The 20,081-nt window shown below is 39.2% G+C and overlaps 2 protein-coding genes across 2 annotated transcripts in view; both read right to left on the bottom strand.

Annotated features, from left to right (window-relative positions):
• The window catches only part of LOC307131358 (extracellular calcium-sensing receptor-like), a gene marked incomplete at its 3' end in the record, with an annotated part of 153,502 nt that extends 143,462 nt beyond the window's left edge, over nt 1-10,040 (bottom strand). The window contains exon 1 of the mRNA XM_079824962.1: nt 9,898-10,040. Within this exon, the coding sequence (XP_079681088.1) occupies nt 9,898-10,007 (110 nt within the window). The 5' untranslated portion in view covers nt 10,008-10,040. The remainder of the gene's footprint in view (nt 1-9,897) is intronic.
• Nucleotides 789-9,682, bottom strand: LOC307131355 (extracellular calcium-sensing receptor-like; the record flags this gene model as incomplete). The annotated part of the gene is made up of 5 exons (XM_079824954.1): nt 789-1,702; nt 7,820-7,943; nt 8,098-8,307; nt 8,461-9,288; nt 9,398-9,682. The coding sequence occupies 5 exons, from the start codon at nt 9,680-9,682 to the stop codon at nt 789-791; spliced, it is 2,361 nt and encodes a 786-aa protein (XP_079681080.1).
• Nucleotides 10,041-20,081: the final 10,041 nt, after the last annotated feature.

Below are 20,081 nucleotides of genomic sequence, written 5' to 3'. Positions count from 1 at the left end.
AAAATGTTTTTTGTTTATAAGCACAGGATCTGCTCTTTCTTTTGATATATTGCATGCTCAGATATTCATACAACAAAATATTCTATGAGCCATTACATGTGAAAATTATCAAAAACCCTGGCGGTGGCTGGTATTTTTTTACCAGGGAAAGAGTTAAAATCTGATTGGTTGATTGGAATGTTGTTCCTGGATCAACAAAGATGTTGATGGTCCAGAGTGAATTGAAGAGGTTATGAAGAAGAAGGATCAACATTGTAAATATTGTGACATAAATACAAATAAATTTCACGTCACTGCCAATACTTTTGGCCATTGCCGTATATAAAAGTTAAAGTGCAGTTAAAACAATGCTGCATTCATTTGTAAAACATGAATGCTGAAAAAAACATAACGAACATTTTCGGTACAAATACGTTCACCGCTACATGCCTAATATTAATAATTATGATACTACAAAAAAGCAGGCATTACAAACATTTTGCTTATTTGTTTACAGAGTTGAAAGCCCAATTTAATAAGTAGTGGCACGGTTCACAATTTCTGACCACAATGTAAAACTATTTCATGAGTTTGCACTTACATGTAATATAGAACAAAATATGTGTTTTTGCTGTGCTCTCTGAGGAGAGGGCTCCAAGCTTGAAATCTGGCCCAAACTCAGAGGAGTTGGGTTGGAGGAGCGATACTGTCGTGGAACAGATGCAAGTCAGCTCTGTATATATGCCTCTTCTCGCTTTGATTGGGTAGAATATCTGAACGTGCTCCTCATAAACTTTATTAATAAAATATCATTTTTTGTGTGTATCTCTTCCCATGATGGCTTTTTTAGTGTTTTTCTCTGGATGTAAAAGGATGATGTAGCACTTTGGGGCAAATATGGCCACCAGTAATCCAAAACTAGAAGCTAAAATGGCAAAAATCTCCACAGCCACTGCATATTTCCCTGGTGAGCTCACATATGCTGGAACAAATGCAATCCACACAGCACAGAAGATCAACATGCTGAAAGTGATAAACTTTGCTTCATTAAAATTATCAGGAAGATTTCTTGCCAGGAAGGCTAATAGGAAGCTCACTGCTGCCAACAGTCCAATGTATGCCAGCAACATAGAAAAACCAGCCACAGAGCCAATAGCACATTCAAATACTATTTTAGAGCGGATATACTGGTTATTTTTATGGGGCGTTGGAGAGGCAGTTGATAGCCAGACTGCACATATAACAACCTGGATGGCTGTTAGGACCAGAACTGTGCATCTTTGTTGAGCTACTCCAAACCATTTTAATGCACTTTGGCCCTCTGGTCGAGATGACTTAAACACAGCTATTACCACCATAGTTTTGACTAGGATGCTGGAGATACACAGGACAAAGCTTATGCCAAACACAGCATGTCTTAACTGACAGGTCCACAACTGTGGCTGACCAATGAACAGTAGCGCACAGAGGAAACACATTTTGAGTGACAACAGCAGCAGGAAGCTGAGCTCTGAATTGTTGGCGCGTACTATGGGAGTGTTACGGTGATGAGTAAAGATGACCATCACAAGAGCACAGAAGCAGGTGCCAAGCAGGGAAGCAGTGGTCAGAGAGATGCCCAGAGGATCCTCATATGATAAAAACTCAACTTCTTTATGGACACACTGATCCTTCTTTGTATTTGACCAGAACTCATCTGGACACACCATGCACTCATTTGCATCTGTGAAGATAGAAGAAAAAGATAGAAGGTGAGGATTTTAAGCATAAATTATTTTCAAATTAAATTATACATTTGCCGGTGAAAAGATGGCGCTGTAGAGTTCTGACGCAACTCGAGTGAGCTCCGACAATATTCGCTCAATTATCCTTTTAAGTGCCTGCTAATTCATGAAAAGGGCTGCCTTTCTCTTTAATAATGAGTCTAGAAGATTATTTTGCAAAACCGACAAGTAGTAAATCCAAGAAAACAAAAAAATTTACAAAATCCGGGCCGGTCGAGCCTGAACATGCTGAACACTATGGAGGCCTGCACCTCTGTCGACGAAGCGGAGCGGATCGTACTAACAGCAATGGAAAAGATGACAGAAAATATAATGTGCGCAATAGATACTAAAATTGCTACAGTCCTGGAAGCAATACATGACCAAACAGCCCAACTTCAGACGATGAATCAGCGAATAAGGGATGCGGAAGAGAGGATTGCTGCTGTTGAGACTCTTACTTCATCCATGGACGCAAAAACAGCGGCCTTGGAGAAACAGGTGCATGAATTGACGGACCACATCGATGACCTAGAAAACCGAGGACGCAAATAAAACGTTCAAATCATCGGTCTGCCTGAAGTGACAGAGGGCTCTGATCCGGTTAAATTCTTTGAAAAGTGGATTCCTGATCATCTTCAGATGACCACTAAAGCTGGGCGCATCAAGTTGGATTGGGCGCATTTTTCGCTAGCACCGAAATCGGGACTGAATCAACGTCCCAGACCTGTGATCATCAAATTCCATAACTTCACAGATAAACATCATGTTATGGATGCAGCGTGGCGTGCTGGAGATGACAAATTGCCAAGGGTCTTATTCTTCAATGATTTTTCGGTGGCATTGATAAAGAAACGCAAGGCGTTTGATCAGGTGAAAGCACGGCTGAAGGAAAAGAAGATTGATTATGCACTTCTGTACCCAGCAATATTAAGAGTGATGGTCGACGGAAAGCCTAAGAAATTGGGTTGCCCAGAATAAGCATCCGCTTTCGTGGACGCTTTGGAATAAAATAGTGCAGGTTTGTCATGTAAAATTTGGACAGTATCTGGTGGATTTACCACTCTAGTTTTAGTAGAGTAATTGTTTTGTTTATCAGCCCAATGTTGTAATCGTATGTTCTTCATTTGCAAGATTGATTGTGGAATACAAAGATTAAAATAGCATGTACGTTACAGATTAATATTATGATAAGTAATTGTCTGAAAATTTGTACATGGAATGTTAGAGGTTTCATAACCCCATAAAACCTAAGAAAATTATTTGTTATCTTAGAAAGGAAAAGATTGACATTGCACTTCTACAGGAAACCCATCTAGACGATGTAGAACATATGAAACTACAGCAAGGAGGCTTTGGGCAGGTGTTTTTCCTCCTCTTTCTCGTCTAAAAGTAGGGGGGTAGCAATATTGATAAGTAAGAACTTACCATTTAAATTGGAATGGAATCTGTTAATGACAAAAATGGGCGATATGTTTTGATTAAAGGCTCTGTTCAGGGATACAAAATCTCCTTGATGAATGTCTATTGCCCTCCAGCCCACCCACCAGATTTTTTCACTAAAATATTCTTAAAATTCTCAGGGATGAACAGCGAAAATTAGATTTCAATTGTATTTTAAACCCTGTCAAGGACAGATTTGCACAAAAAATATCCCCGCTTTCCCCACAAGCTAAAACTTTAAATGCAATTTGTAGGGACTTGGGTTTTGTGGATGTGTGGAGATTTTTTCATCCATTGAGCAAGGTATACACATGTATACTTTTCAGCGCCCCATATGTGCCACACCAGAATAGATTATTTTTTATTCTCAAGACCTCAATTGATATCATATCTGACAGTCGTATTGGGAAAATAGTTGTATCAGACCATGCCTGTGTTACCTTAACTGTTAATTTGAAAGGATGTTTTGGACAGACTAGATACTGGAGATTAAATCCTACCATTTTGAAGGATCATAATTTCACATCGTACTTTAGAAATGAGTTTAGGCACTTTTTTGATATAAATAAAAAATCTACGGATGACCCTTCTCTTTTATGGGAGACATGTAAGGCCTATGCCAAAGATTTAATTATCAAATTTTCTGCTAATAAGAAACGGAAAAAACAAGAGGAGCAGGAAGTATTGGAAAAAGACCGAAAAAAGAGGAATTGTATTTTTAAATTCCGTCTCCCACGTTACTGAACGAGATTACATCTCTTAGATCCACCCTGGATTGCGGAGAAAAAAGCTAGATCAAACAAACAAAAGTACTATGAACATGGAGACAAATCGGTAAAGTATTTGGCATATCTTATATGTGGCAAGAAAAGATCTGTCTCTCAATACATTACATCAATCATTGACTCCAATGGGAATCAGTTTTATAATAACAGAAGAATTAATAATAGTTTTAAAGACTTTTATATTAATCTTTATACTTCGGAACAAATTAATAATTCCTCAAAGACAATGTATGATTTATTTTCCTGTATTAGTCTTCCAACAATTACAGAGGAGCAAAGATCTATTCTTAATGCTCCTATTTCACGAGAGGAGGTGTTAAATGCAATAAAGATGCTACAAAGTTGGAAAGCCCCAGGACCTAATGGTCTTAGCAGTGAGTTTTATAAAGAATTTCATGATGTGTTAGTAGACCCAATGTTTGAGATGTTTAAAATCTCAATGTCAGGTAAAGGCCTTCCTCAGACTCTACAAGATGCAAACATTTCTCTTATCCTTAAAAAGGGGAAGCCTCCAGAATCCTGTTCGTCATACAGACCTATAGCTTTGCTGAATGTTGATCGTAAATTACTGTCCAAAATCTTGGCTGTTCGTTTGGAAGACATACTACCATCAATTATTAAAGTGGATCAAACTGGCTTCATAAAAGGGCGCAATTCATGCAACAATGTTAGACGCCTTTTAAATGTAATACAAGAGTTTAAACAAAGAGGGGTGGATGGTTTGGTTCTCTCATTAGACGCCAAAAAGGCATTTGACCGCATAGAATGGCCTTATTTATTTTCAGTACTGACTAGTTTTTGGTTAGGTGACAATTTTGTAAAGTGGATTAGAATACTGTATGACCATCCACGGGCCACGGTCATTACAAATGGGCTTAGATCGGACAGTTATATTACTCACAGGGGCACTAAGCAGGGTTGCCCCCTGTCACCCCTGCTTTTTGCAATTGCATTAGAACTGTTGGCAAAGGCTATTAGATCATATATACATATTCAAGTATTGACAATAGCTACTACACATCATAAAATCAGCCTTTATGCGGATGATGTTTAGTTATTCTTATCCTCACCTGAGACATCGATACCTCCTCTCATTAATATTATTACGTTATTTAGCTCATTTTCTGGATACAAAATTAATCTAACCAAGTCTGAAGCCATGCCTCTTGGCACCCTAATTCATATGCCAAAAACTATACCTCCTTTTCCCTTCAAATGGTCTCCAACAGGGTTTAAGTTCCTGGGAATCTTTGTGACCCCTAACTTTAATCAGATGTATAAAATGAATTTCACATCCTTGTTTGAGAAAATTAAACAGGATCTTGATCATTGGAACTCCCTTCCAGTTTCGTGATTGGGTAGAATATCGTTAATTAAGATGCATGTGCTGCCTAGGTTGCTTTATCCCATTCAGATGATTCCAGTTGTGTTTTCTAAAAGGGTCCTGAAAGATCTAAATGGATGGCTGAGCTCATTCATATGGAGCAAAATAAGGCCAAGGCTTAAGATGTCAGTTTTACAATTATCAGGATCTAAAGGGGGTTTAGATCTACCCAATATCAGAACATATTAGCTAAGTGCCCACTTAAGAAATATTTCTCATTGGATAACAAAAGATGCCTCCTCAGTGTGGTTAGACATTGAAACAAATTTGAATGAAGTTTGGAAATATGCTAAAAAAATATCAGTCTGTAACCGTGCACAAGCAATTCAGCTAAAGATACTGCACAGATTACACATATCCCCAAATCGTAGACATATATGTAATAGTTCCTTTCCCCCCTTTTGTCTTAAATGTAAGACGGATATTGTAACTTGGACTCATTGTTTATGGTCATGTCACTTTATACAGAATTACTGGTGTAACATTCTCTGTGAAATGCAAAAGATTTTGAATGTGGATCTAGATTTGAACCCTTTGTCATTGTTTCTGGGATTGCCCAGCAGTAAGGTAACGTCTGCGGTTAATAAAAGGCTCTTTAATTTTATGACTTTTGCAGCCCGAATACATATCCTTCTACACAGTGATGGGAATAATGGCGTTACAGAAAGAGCGTTACTAACGGAATTATTTTTTTCAGTAACGAGTAATCAAACGAATTACTGTTTCTCCCGTTACAACGCCATTAGCGTTACTGAGGAAAAAAATGCGGCGTTAGTCACGTTACTATAATTGAGCTCACTGAAGCGCTTTTCATCCGAACAGGCTCTCTGTCAGTCGGACCTGCAACGTGTGTGTGTGTGTGTGTGTGCGTGTGCGCACGCACCAGCCATGCGTGTTGGGGGTGGGTGCGGTGATACACATAACTGATGATGATTGGTGGGTGGGAGACAAGGTTGAAGTTGATAGGTTGAGTTCACACCTATTTTTTTCACGGTCTATGGTTCACACACACACACACACACACACACACACACACACACACACACACACACACACACACACACACACACACACACACACGTTTGTTTTTGTGAAATGTGAGGACATTCCATAGGCGTAATGGTTTTTATACCGTACAAACCGTATTTTCTATCCCCTTACACTGCCCCTGCCCCTAAACCTAGCCCTCACAGGAGACTGTGCAGTTCACTTTCTGTGAAAAAAAACTTGTTCTGTATGATTTATAGGCATTTTGAAAAGTGAGGACATGGGGAACGTCCTCATATTTCACCCTCTTTTTGTAATACCTGTGTCATACCCATGTCATTATACACATTTGTGTCCTGATATTTCACAAAAACATGCCCACACACACACACACACACACACACACACACTTACACACACACACACACACACACCTATGACGCACACGCATATGCACATTCAGCGATGGTCCAACGACTTCAAAGGTAGCTTTCGCAAATTGGAAGTATAAGCGCTACTTTTCCCTTGTTGAGGTGAAAGGTAAGAATACTTAAGTAACGTGCAACTTATGCCCAGGAAGAAAGAGTCTCTCCACGCCGGTGGCAAGTGATTCTGAAGCGCCTCACATCATCATATGCCACAAAATTAGTGGCTAAAAACCCAGGTGATAACGTGAGCTCCACTACCAAAGGAAAGTATAGTACTGATAATTTTTACACAATATTTACACTATAGTAGGCCTACTGATAATATTTACAATAATGCATTGAATTTGATAGGTGTCTCTCACATTGTCCCACAGCAACATTACAATAGTGCACATTAATGCACAATGTTTTATAATAATAATTTATTCTATTTAGTGTCCAATTCATTCATTTAACATATCTAATATTGGGGGCATCCAAGTTATTTGACATATTTGTACATTTGGAGAAAAAAAAAAAGTAACGCAGTAATTACTTTCCCTGGTAATTAGTTACTTTTATAATGATGTAACTCAGTTACTAACTCAGTTACTATTTGTAAGAAGTAACTAGTAACTATAACTAATTACTTTTTTAAAGTAACGTGCCCAACACTGCTTCTACAGTGGACCTCTGACAAAGTCCCCTCGTTGAAGGGCTAGCAAAAAGTATTAATGGAGCTATTACCACTGGAATACCTTACATGTATAATTCACCCTCAGACGGACGTTTTCTACAAAGTCTGGGAACCATTCCTAAGTTACTTGGACCCCTGTACTGCTAATATTAAGTTGTTTGGATTTCACCGATAAGAGCTTTTGTAACATCCATTTAATGCCAGTAGTTTTTGTTGTTGTTGTTTTTTTAGCTTTTTTTTTTTTTTTTTTAAGCCAAAACCAGTGCTTATTGTTGTTGCTTTTGTTAGTTTGTGGTTTGAAATTTATGTAAAATTAATAAATATATTGTTAAAAAAATAATAATATATATATTTGCCAACAATAACGATCTCACCTGTTGTATTAGAAATCTCTCCATCTCCGCATGGCAGGCAATCAAAACAGCAAACAGGAAAGCCCTTCCTCATGGCTCGCCTGGTGCCTGGGGGGCAGCTCTCACTGCACACAGACCTTGGGGTCTGAAAGAGACATCATCTTTTGTTAATCATGTGTTTGTCTGTCATCCATTTTAAATAATGACAAGCTTGGCCTTTCTATTACTTCACTCTTATTTGACATTTCAAAGCGTTGACTGCTGTTATAGTGGTGACATAAACATGCAATGTTAGTTACTTTTTTTGGCTCTAAGTTCCAATATATTGCATCTTCATCCAGTGTGAGCACCATCCCTGTTGCTGCCCCTTCATTTACCACACCAACAGCTTGGACCCTTATTGACCCATCAGAGCTTGGCTGCCAGTTCAAGACATCATAGATGGCCAGAGCATCGCCATTCTTATCAAATGACACATGATCCCCAAAGCCTGTGGTGAAGTTCACTTTCTGGAGATAGTAAACTAGCTGTGCATTTTGTAGACAGAACAGGTGTTATATGTATATGTGAAATTTTTATGAATGTACCACACATATTTTGCTTTTGCACATCAGCTCTTTTATATTCCTGGACCGAATCTGCAATATACCTGTGGGTCTTACCTGCCAGGGTTTCAGGTTTGTTATGTCAGCACATCTGTTCCTATGGAATGGTCCTCTTCCCTCCTCACACTGCATCAGGTCATGAAGCGCATGTGCCAGGGCATAAACTGCCTTATACACATTATAAGATGCCCTCAGCTCTGAAACATCAGTGTATGGTGTGTCTGTTGTCCTCAGATCCTCCTGTCCTGTACAAACCTTTTTCACATGCTCTCCATCTGTCTCTTTACTCCCAGTTTCAAAACTGCACCTGAACATGTTCTCCCAGAAGATCCGCAACATATTATTTTGTGGATCATTGGTGGGACGGAGACGTAGCAGAAATTCATGAAGCCCCTGGATCTCTCCACGCCTAATGGCTATCCCCATTGTGCCTCGTAGAAAGGGCAGTAAACGTGGAGTGTGGTGTACAAGAGAGGTGGCCCAAGCTTCACTCGCAATCCACTGTCTGCCTGTTATGTTCTGCAACACCACATCATCCAACAAAGGTATCAAAAAGGATGGAGTGGAAAAAACAACCACCACTCTAGCTGTAGAGGCCTGGATCACTGCTGTTATATGCTGAATATCTCTGAGGTTGTTATCATGGGGCAGGATTTCAGAAAAAGCAATACAGCCACCAAACAGCTGCATTTCCTGCTGGAAGAACTGAGCGGCGTCGATGCCATAGTCATCATCACTGTATACGAGACCAACCCATGTCCATCCAAAATATTTTAAAATCTGTACCATAGCCCGCACTTGGAAGGCATCACTGGGAATAGTTCTGAAGAAAGAGGGGTACTTTTTCCTGTCACTCAAACAGGAGCAGGTGGCATAGTGACTAACCTAATTAGAGGGAAAGACAGAAGAAGAGAACACTTAAAATAAAAGTAACATTTAACAACAAAATGATCAGTACTTAAGAAAAAAATATTCATACAAAACTACTTCATACTATAGGTAGTCGAAACAGCCCCAGAATACTGGAAATTGCAATGGAAGCAGTTGAACTTGAATCCCCCACAATTCCAATCACCGGAGGAGGGCCAGTGCAGTTTAGGTTTAAGAAGGATTTCTCTGTCCCACTAGCCAGGGACACGGCAGCCCGGAATGCCATTCCTAGCATTACACAGTTGTCATAAACATGGTAACCAAGAGTGATGTTAGGCAGCAGGTTTGGATTCTTATTGATCTCATCTATTGCAAAAGCCATGGTCTGTGCCTGCTGGAAGCTTTCCATATCAAATCTATGAAAAAGCAAGAGAAAATTTATATTTAACTTTTCTGGAAAGGTACATCAGTACAAATATGAAGATCAATTAATCAATTAATGAAGGAGTAAAAAATTATTTGAACAATTTAAGCAATTATTTGAGTTATGTTTTCCTAGTTTTAATAAACTGCTGTCTTTTTATTTTAGCCTTGTATTGCTGTCCTTATCCACTCTAGACTCACTGCTCACAGTATGGTGGTTCCGGCTCAGTTCTGAAGCTCAGCTCGGGGAACACTGTGAGAAAGTCAACCTCAAACAGGCCTCCAAATATAACATCTCCATCCTTGTACATTCCATTCAACTTGAAGTGTCCTTGAAGCTGACAGGTGCCTGATCTGAGTATTGAAGCTGCCAAAATAAAGTTAAAGGACAGATACAGGCAGATGTACAGAGTGAACCACATCTCTGTTTCTGAGGCATTCAACCACTCAGCTCACTAATTTATGATGAAAATTGTGTGGGAGTTGCTTTAAAAGAGTAGGCGATGCTAAGTGGGCGTCCCTGGAAATTAGGATTTTACCCTCTTATCACTGTTGTTTCTAATCTAGTTTAAAGGTACAATATGTAATTTTCACAGCTAGAGGTTGCTTACTCAAAACAAAGCACTTGCAGATAACCGATTAATCAAACGATAGTTTTTAAAATGGATGCTGGATTTAAATAAATAAATAAAACCATAACACTCTAGTCTGAGTAAAACAGTGCTGGACCAATGAAAATGTGCTAAATGAAATGCATATGTAAATATGAATATATTAAAATGAGAAGTTCTAAGAAAATAATTTTTTACAGAAAATAATTTAAACATTAAAGTAATATTATAAGTAAATGTTTCTTTAGCTCTAACCTAGAAACATGTACATTTTAAAAGTAACACTTTGCAAGTCCCATTTGTTAACATGGATGTATTAGCTAGCTTACATGAACAATATGCATTATGCAACATACATTTTACAGCATGTATTAATATTTGAGCAATATAATTGTACTTTGAACATTCATGTTAGTTCATTGTGCATTAACTAAGTTTAACAGATCAAATAAAAATTAAAACTCAATTAAAAAAAACTAAATATGTATTGAAATCGAATGCATTTATGATTTGTTTATATTTCTGTCGGCTTCATGGAGATACAGTTTGCTTTCTCACGTCACTAGTTATTACAATGGCTGAATCCAAAATCGTCCCCTAAACCCTCATTCACTATTCCCTACATTAGTCCACTAATACAGTTCACTTGAAGGAGTGAATGAAAACGAGTGAGTGAATTCGTACAGCCGCTGTGTGTTACATCGACTCTACACATTATTGCGGTGCAATGTGGGAGTGAATGAGTGCACTCAATAAGGTCCCCTATGGTTTCGTACACCACTACAAGTGGCTGTCCCCTCAAATAATGCCCTATTTGAGGGTATATGGGGAGAGATTTCGGATTTAGCCATTGTTTTAACTGCTTGATGTAATTCTAATGTTAGCTTCCTGTACAGTACATACTGCTGTTCTTTCCCTGATAATGCAGCATCTAGTCAACTATTTAATTACTTTATTATGATTTGGCAACATGTACTGAAGTGTTCTGTATTCATACCGTTTCCCTGTCAGTGTTATAAACCCGCAACTAATGTGTCAGCGCTCTCTGTGCAACATGTGCTTTCCATGCAGCGTGCAGCCTCACTTGTCAATATATAGACATCAGTGATTGTGTAGGGACCCCTAAAATATGCCTTTTGTTTGGAATAATGGAGAGGTTAAAATGTAGGCTATACTTTTCATTTTTTGGTTTATTTCAATATATGTGATGTTAACTATGTTTTTTTTGTTTCATATCCAGTGGGATAATGTGTTAAATGCAAGTGTAATATTACTGGACAGTGACTGTTACTTGTTTAAGGTTGCGTCATAACGTGAGTGTTACGACCCAAAATAGGGACCAACATAAGAGCCATTCAGGAAGGTAGCAAAACAAGAAATCAAAAGACCAGGGCAATAAAAAAAATAAATCTAACATGTATTGGCAACGGAAAGTAACAAAACAAACAACAACATAAACATACATAACTTAAAATAGGGACTGGTTAGCTTACTAATCTAAACTACAACTCAGAGTTAATCTTTCCTAACTCTCGAGAAACACGAATATACACAAAAGAATTTTCCGGGTCAGCTTACTTGCCTATGCTTTCCCGCTAAACTAATATTACTAGACAAATGAAACATCAACATCCTGTACAAAAGAGAAACACAAACTCCAAAATCACAACCAACTGGTTTCCTGAGGTAGGCCCCCAAACTGAAGTGCCACCAGCAGCTCTTAAGTAGGCAGAGGCCTCAGGTGCCCGCCCCCATCCAATTGGCAACTATACTCAGAAAGAAAAAAGAAAAGAAAAAGAGCAGGGGCTCGTAACAGTGAGTTACGCAAAGGGGGAGGAGCATCGCACATGGCGGAGAAAAGGTTGCCAGCAATTTCGCTGTCTGTCTAATAAGTCATCATTCTGGAGACTTAATATTCTTTGTAATAAGGCCCACAGTGTAGAGAAACGACACTCATTTTATTTTGTTTACTATTTAAAGTGTTTTTTTATTTCTATTATCTCCTCTGTGATCTTTTGAGTCATCGCACTGAATCATGACGTGCGTGATGAGTGCTTAACAGCAAGTGACATTCAAGTTCGTGGACAATAACTGCATTGATGAAGTTATTGGATGTTCGTGGTGGACTTTGGAATAAATCCGGGACTGGACAGATCGTGTGGTTCGTCGTGGAACAGTGATCGGCTGGATTCGTTTCTCATCTCTGTTACAAAGAAACATTAGTGGAAAGAGTTCTAGTTAAATCTAATCAGTTGGAAACGAGTCAGCAGAGTAAAACGCTGTATATCCATGTTCTCTTTTAAATAACAGAGCTGGATGCGCACGTTTATTGCTGTGTGTGTTTGGGGAAGAGCATGTGGTTGCTGCATTGAGTCAGACGAGTGCGAGCATTGCAAGCCTTTACAGTTAGAATGCTTTATGCTCGTCTGGGCTACTTTCAGTCCGCACCCGTGTTCGGAGCTCTCGAATGGGTTTGTTGACGAGCAAGAGACGGGTCCGTCCCTTTCGCATGCTCGCTCACCAAATGCATGTTTCCCCGCGTGATCCCGAAGCGCGCTCCGGCGTTTCTTCGGCTCGCGCGGGGAATGATGATGAATCTCTGGGTCCGTGGACCTCTAGCAGCCGCCTGCGATCGTTCCTCACATGATAGTGAATCCATACGAGGAATTTATCGAGGTAGTTGTTCGCGCGGTGGCCAGGGCAGTTTGTCTGGTACCGTGAATGAGAGATCCCCGAACACATTGAGCTTGAGGTTTCTGTCTAGAAAAAAAAAAGATTTACTTCACATGTTTTTGTACCCTTGACGTCGACATTTTCGACTATCATGGGTGCGAAATCGTGTGGATATGTGAGAATACCCCAGGTGGGAGACGCTCACGAGCTATCTCTCGCCTGGGTCTGCATTTTCATTAAAGAGACATACCTCCTCACGAAGCCATGTAGAAAATAAACGTCGGCTGTCGTGGGCAAAGCTTATATATGTATGAATGATATATTGTATATTATTTTATATGGAATATATATATATATATAAATATATTGTATATAAGAATTATAAATATGAGGGGACAGGCTGGTGCTGCGCTGCACACTATGGCTGTCTTGCAGGCATATCCGGCTGACCTTCTGAAGGATTTGAGTGGTTCATTTGGTGACTCAGTTAACTCTGTAGTGGGCAGATTTAAAGGAGTGGAAGAAACATGAGGAAGTGTTCACTCAGTTTCTTCCTCAATGCACTCAAGGGGAGGGGCTGTCAGCCACATAACCTCTCTTCAGTCCTTCAAGATTTAGGGGGGTAATAAGCAGAGTGTGGCGAGTCGCGCTCTCCCTCGTAAAGACTGGAGACCGGCTCGTCATCCTCAACAACCTCCCAGGGCAGACCTCGGGACTGTCATCAATATAAGAAGTCCGGTGGTCTGGTGCCCAGTCTGCCCCCACGGGACAGGGTGTGTCAAACATTTGCTCGCCCCACCCCGTTATCCTCAAAACCACTCCATCCCCGCCGCCTCTGGTGATTCGGCGGGGCAGCGGTTTCCAGTGAAATGTTAGACGTTCAGTGTTTAAATCCTGCTATCATCCAGGACATAGAACGTCTAACATCCCCTCAACAGGAAGTGTTAAAATTGTCACTCTCAGTGGCTCCATTGGGATTCCGGGGCATTCACATTTTGAATTACATAGGCGATTGCTAAAATTAGCACAATCACATGAGATGTTGCTTCAACACAGAGACAGTGTGTTAGCTCATCTAGTTTCTCTAGGGTTGAGACTCAACACCAAGAAAAGTGTTCTTTCTCCTGCCCAGAGAATGACTTATCTAGGGTTTGTTCGGTTTTTGGTCACAAGGTAGGCACAATGGTTTCCCGCTCGAATCAAGACCATTCAGTATACCCTGAGCAAAGTCAGGCTAGACCAAGATCTTACTGATCATCAACACCTAAGAGTGTTAGGTCTAATGGCATCAGCATCCACGGGTTTCCCTTTGGGGTTGTTGCACATAAGACCGTTTCAGTTGTGGCTCAAAGCCAGAGGACTTAGGGCCAATTCTCAGGCAAATAAAGTGGCGCGCCATGTGGCTTCGTACACTAACTATGTGGTTCAGACCCCGGTTCTTGCCTTGGGTCCCACTCTAGGCGTACCTTGTCGTCGCAAGTTGCTAACGTCCAGCCCAACGACGAAACAAAGAAGATCTGGTTTGCTCCAGCTGAAGCTCATCTATTAATAGCCTCGTGCAGCAGGTGCGCCTATGACGTCACCGGCCGAGGCTATAAATACCTCCGGGTCAATTTCATTGACGTGTTTTCACTCTATTTTCACAGCTGGTTATGTCAAAGACATTCCCATTTGCATAAGCTTATGCAGCATCTCGTTCCGCTTTATCAGGGAACAGGGTTACAGTCAAGTAACCCCAAGTGTTCCATGTGAACGACTTTTCTCAGTTGCAGGTCACATTGTGAACAAGAAAAGGTCAGCTTTACTTTCAGAAAATGTGAACAAGTTAGTTTGCCTCAGCAACTGGCTGAAAGATGGTGAAGCTCAGTAGATTTGAAAGGTGATGTTCAAACAAAAAGACCAGTTTCAGTGCAACATGTTATAGTAGTTAGCAACTGGATTTTTGAGCAACTGGATTAAAGAATGGAGGAAAAAGTAAAAGATTGTTGTTTGGTTTGATTTAAAAGTTTTATTGAAAATGTTTTTTTCCACATAAAAACGCAACAGATGACTCAAATTGTGCAAAAATGTGGTAGGCCACTGTTATGATTTGACTACATTTATTGCTTTCTGTTCAATTGAATACTGTAAATTGTACATCCTGGTTAAGAGGAATGCCAAAAAGGAAGCGATGGGACATTACAAAGACAAATATTATGGTGTGTAGTATGTTTCAGCTTGATTTAAACCACCATTATTTGGCTGTGTTAATAAACAGACATAATATGAAAATTATGTATCTGTGTCCTGTTATTTATCTTTTGGTATGCATTTCAGAAAAAAAAAAAAAATGGTTAGGATTCAGGTGTAATTGCAAATAGTGATTAATCCTGATTAATCCACTGAAAATTCTGATTAATTTGATAAAAAATTGTAATCATTTGACAGCCCTAATATATATATATATGTGTGTGTGTGTGTGTGTGTGTGTGTGTGTTTTTTTAATTTTTTATTTAATCCATGGAAGGGATGGTCACTTCAAGGTTTACAAAATGTTTACAGAATGCTGCTGGATGATCCATGCACTTTTTATGTTATTATTCTTAATATTAATGTTGTTAATATTAACAGTTCTTCCAATTAAAGATATGGTAAAAGAATTTAAAGGGAGTCTGTCAGAGGCCTTTTTATTCTTAATTTTCATTTTTACACTAGACATATATCGGTTCAAAATATCGGTTATCGGTCTACTTGATCTGTAATAATCGTATCGGCCCTGAAAAACGCATATCGGTCGACCCCTACTGATGACATCACCGTTTTCCCCAGAATGGCTAGACGGCTGAATAAAATTATGCTGCATTATTTTCCTTTTTAACACTGTAAAGCTGCTTTGAAACAATCTGCATTGTTAAAAGCGCTATATAAATAAAATTGACTTGACTGAACGTTTGTTGTGAATCACAGGTTTTTCAAGTGCACATGTCACAGGCCGTGGCCCCACCCGTGTCTCACACCATCCCTATTGGACGTACCACCTCGAGGAGTTACCCAGAGAGACCACGAGACCAAACAAGGTAATTGGTATTAAAAGTGGGAATAACTTAAAATAGAATAAATCCTAAACTAAAAGCACACAGGCTGATCCGACTCTCTTCTTCAGGCTGCGGAGGGAGTTCACACAGCGGTTCGTCTTCGGACGGCCAGAGGTAAGTGATGGAGCAGGCACTGGTAGGGGGTTATCACAGCGGTTCCTCTTCGGACGGTAGAGGTAAGTAATGGAGCGGACGCTGGAAAGGGACTCACACCGCGATTCCTCTTCGGACAGCCAGAAGCGAACAATGGAGCAACTCAATAGCCTGGTAGCAAATCTTGTCAAGAAATCAAACAGCAGTGCATAAGTGTGCAACAAATCCTCTTCAAACCAGACGATAAGCAGGTACTCACGCCAGGGATCCCCTTCAGTGTGAACAGCTCATTGGACAGATAATGCTTCCTCTTCGGGTCAGAGAGTCAAACAGCAATGCACGAATATTCAACAAATCCTCTTTAAATCAAACAGTAATCAGGTACTCACGCCAGGGATCTCCTTCGGTGTGAACAGCTCAATAGACAGATAATGCTTCCTCTTCGGGTCAGAGAGTCAAACAGCAATGCATGAATATTCAACAAATCCTCTTCACATCAGACAGGATGGAGCTGCACTCCTGTAGACATACACTTGACACACGACACAGCACTTAGTTAGTTTCAATTCAGTGCTCGAGACCAACGAGTATGCCAACTGGGGACATGGGCAGACACAAAATTATAATGTCCACAACTGTGCATGCATCAATCACTTCAAATGGTCACACGTGTTCACTTCACACTAAGGACTGCAACTCACAAACACCTCACAGTGAATAAGGTCTCCACTCACGGTCCCAGCCGACTTCCTCCTCTCAATCGACGAACTGTGCATCCAAACTGTGTGGGAGGTGTACTATGAACACACAACTGGCATTAGAGGCTTCAAACCAGATTTCAATATCTTCGGGGGCAGTTTCACTACACTGTTGTATACAGCAGATACTGTAGGCATTAGTTTTCCTAAAAAAGCTTACAAAGGACACTTAACTGCCTGATGAAGTAACATAGATGCACAGCCTCTCTTCCTCTGTTCATATTACCTCCCTTTATGAATCCAGGTCTGCCAAACCGCTGATTTTAAGCTCCTTCCTAATGTCTTCCCAATAGTTCCGATTTGCGTCACCCCGTGACATACACTTGATGTTGAGGGGACTATTGTTTCATTTTCCTTATTTCTTTACATGTTTCTGGAGTGTTTAACTGTTTAACAGGGTTTGACTTTGTCATATTGTATGCTGATTGAGTACACTCTGAAGTAGGAAGGAAAGGTTAAGAATGCTAGTGAAGAAAGCATAGAAGAGACAAAAGAAGCATTCTAAGACTAAGGTGATATATATTTTTTATTTACAAGAAACAAACTAATTCACATACAATTGGGCAGAAGTTTTTCTGTTTTCTTACAAAAAGCTGTTATTTGTTTCTTCATTTATTGTTTTCTTTTAAAAAAAGGGGATATTACATTAATGTAAAAATAAATATTTGTGACCAGTCATGGAAAGTAGGGACACATATTCTAAAAGTGTAGTCTCCAAGCTTTCCAACGATGTGTAACATATGGAAATCTGATCATATTTGGAGAAGTTGTGGCCATTTGAAAGTAGGCACTCAAAAAACCTTAATAGGGAGAAACGACCTCTAAAGATTTTGCAGTTCTCACCTGCTGGGAGTGACAATTGGGCTCCTTTACATCTCATTTAGATAAGCCATACCCCCTGTAAAGCTGCATGGTTGCATAGCAACGACAGACCCAACGGGATGCATTGTGTAGCATTAGGACTTTTTTAACAGGATTCTGTGATAACCGTGATCATTTTGGTCACTATAATCATGAAATGTAATTTTCATGCCATTTCATCTATAGTTATGATCAACTATGATAAACTAAAATCAACTACAATTATGTGTTTTTATAGTATAATATGCAAAGCACAATTTTCTATAAGAAAAAAATATAGAATTCTATATATATTTTTTATTTATTCTATATTTTTCTATATTTTGTTCTTTTCTCTGACATTTAAGGGTAACATAGGCCTACAAAGACTCTTTTAGGTCTAAAACAGTTTGGATAGTTGTTAATACAGCGTTCCCACAGCTTGGTAAACTTCAAATTCAAGAACCTTTCAAGGACTTTCCAGGTCCAGCTTTTTTTTTTTTTTTGCATTTATTTTTGGCCATATGACAGAGGTCTGATATTCTATTTGTCATATTTCTGTTTTGCATAAAACTGAAGAATATTCGGTACATCCTATACTGTATTCTAAAATGATCTGATATTAACTTTTGCATGGATTTTATTGAAAAGAGCTTAGGCTCATGTAACCAGTCTATTTTTGCAATATTTCACGGTGTGTTTGTGAAACGCTGAGGTACCGTATAGTTTTGTGTGCGCGTGAACATCATGGCAACGTACAACATAAAGTACCTCAAGCGGGAAACACTTAACGTAACGCGTAAATGCAAGTAACAAACGTAAATCAAGCATAGTCCACAAAGTGTTGGCGAAATAACATTGTTATGCAAGTCATAAGTAAGTCTCAAGTCTTTGCCCTCAAGTCGAGTCAAAGATGAGGCAAGTCCCGAGTCGAGTCAAAAGTCAAAGCCAACAAGTCTCAAGTCGAGTCCAAAGTCCTACCATTTTAGTTTCGAGTAATTTCAAGTCCTCTTACCACAGAAATAAAATTTATACAAATCATGCATGTCTGTAAGATTTGTATTTATTTAAACCTCTTTTTATACAATGACCGTAATCAAATACAGTAAAAAATAGAAAATTTAAATTTTCACAAAAAATGCTTGTATTTCAACAGCATATTGCACTAGAACAATGCACAGCAGCTTCAAACCTGTATTGTATTGCCCTCATATTGCAAAACAGTTTAACTTTCAAATAGACATGGGTCCTTTTAGCCTAAACTGAGGGCTAACTTAAACATGTCATCAATAAAATCCTCACTCCTCAAAATTATCACTTCTGAAAAACTGGACCAACGTGATAATATGAGAGAGAGAGAGAGAGAGAGAGAGAGAGAGAGAGAGAGCGCCCCCCAATTTTTTTTTTTTTTACAATTAAATTGCATATTTACAAATAAATGAATAATCGTTCATGAAGAATGTTTTAAGTTAAATTTGGGGTTTAAAACAACACAATGCAACACAATTATGATAAGAGTAAACTTTTATTTTGTAAACTATCCAAATATACAATACTCAAATGTAGTCTAAACCTCAAACTGACTGTCAAAGTGCAAAATCGCTACAAATGTCATGTCAGATCAATGCAAGAACCAAATATAAGCAACTTTGATACACAGGAGGAAGACAAAAATGCAGGTAAACTCACAGCACGTGCAGTGATGGTGACAGTGTGTGATCAGAGCCGCTGTGAGACGTGTAAGATTACAAATTTATACATTGTTATATATAGGTTCCAATGTAATAGAATCTAACTGAAAACATTATCTATATTTGTGTTTTACATTTTGAAGTAAACTTGAGGAAATTCTAAGAAGATTACGTCAGGCCGTGTAAGTGTTTGATACATGTATTTTGTCTTTATGCACTTCCTGACTATTTACCATGACATGTTTAGAGCAATACTGCCTGAGTGATTGGATTAGCATCTATGCATTTGAATGACACTGTTATGCTGATTGAATTAGGACAGGTCACACCGTTATGTCTAAGGTGTGTCCTTTACCTATACAACATATGCATTTCTTTGTTTGAATGTCTCCTCCCCTGCTGTATAATCCCTCCCCCTAAAATGTAGATAAAATACAATGTATAACTCCTTTAGTTAGACTTGGAACCTCAGCCGAAGAACAGCACGATTCTCAATAAACGAGTAACGTCTGCTTTAAAGATATCCCAACGTCTCCTGGTCTCTTCTTCAAACGAGGAAAAGGAAATTCACAATAGACGCGAATCATTCGCTGCTGCGTGAACATTGTGCACTTCATTCTGAAACCTGTGCGACCTATTTAATTT

This window comes from Gobio gobio, assembly GCF_949357685.1.
Source record: "Gobio gobio genome assembly, chromosome: 9".
NCBI lineage: Eukaryota > Metazoa > Chordata > Actinopteri > Cypriniformes > Gobionidae > Gobio > Gobio gobio.
Note: the sequence above shows the minus strand (reverse complement) of the source record. Positions and strands in the feature narration are given on the sequence as shown.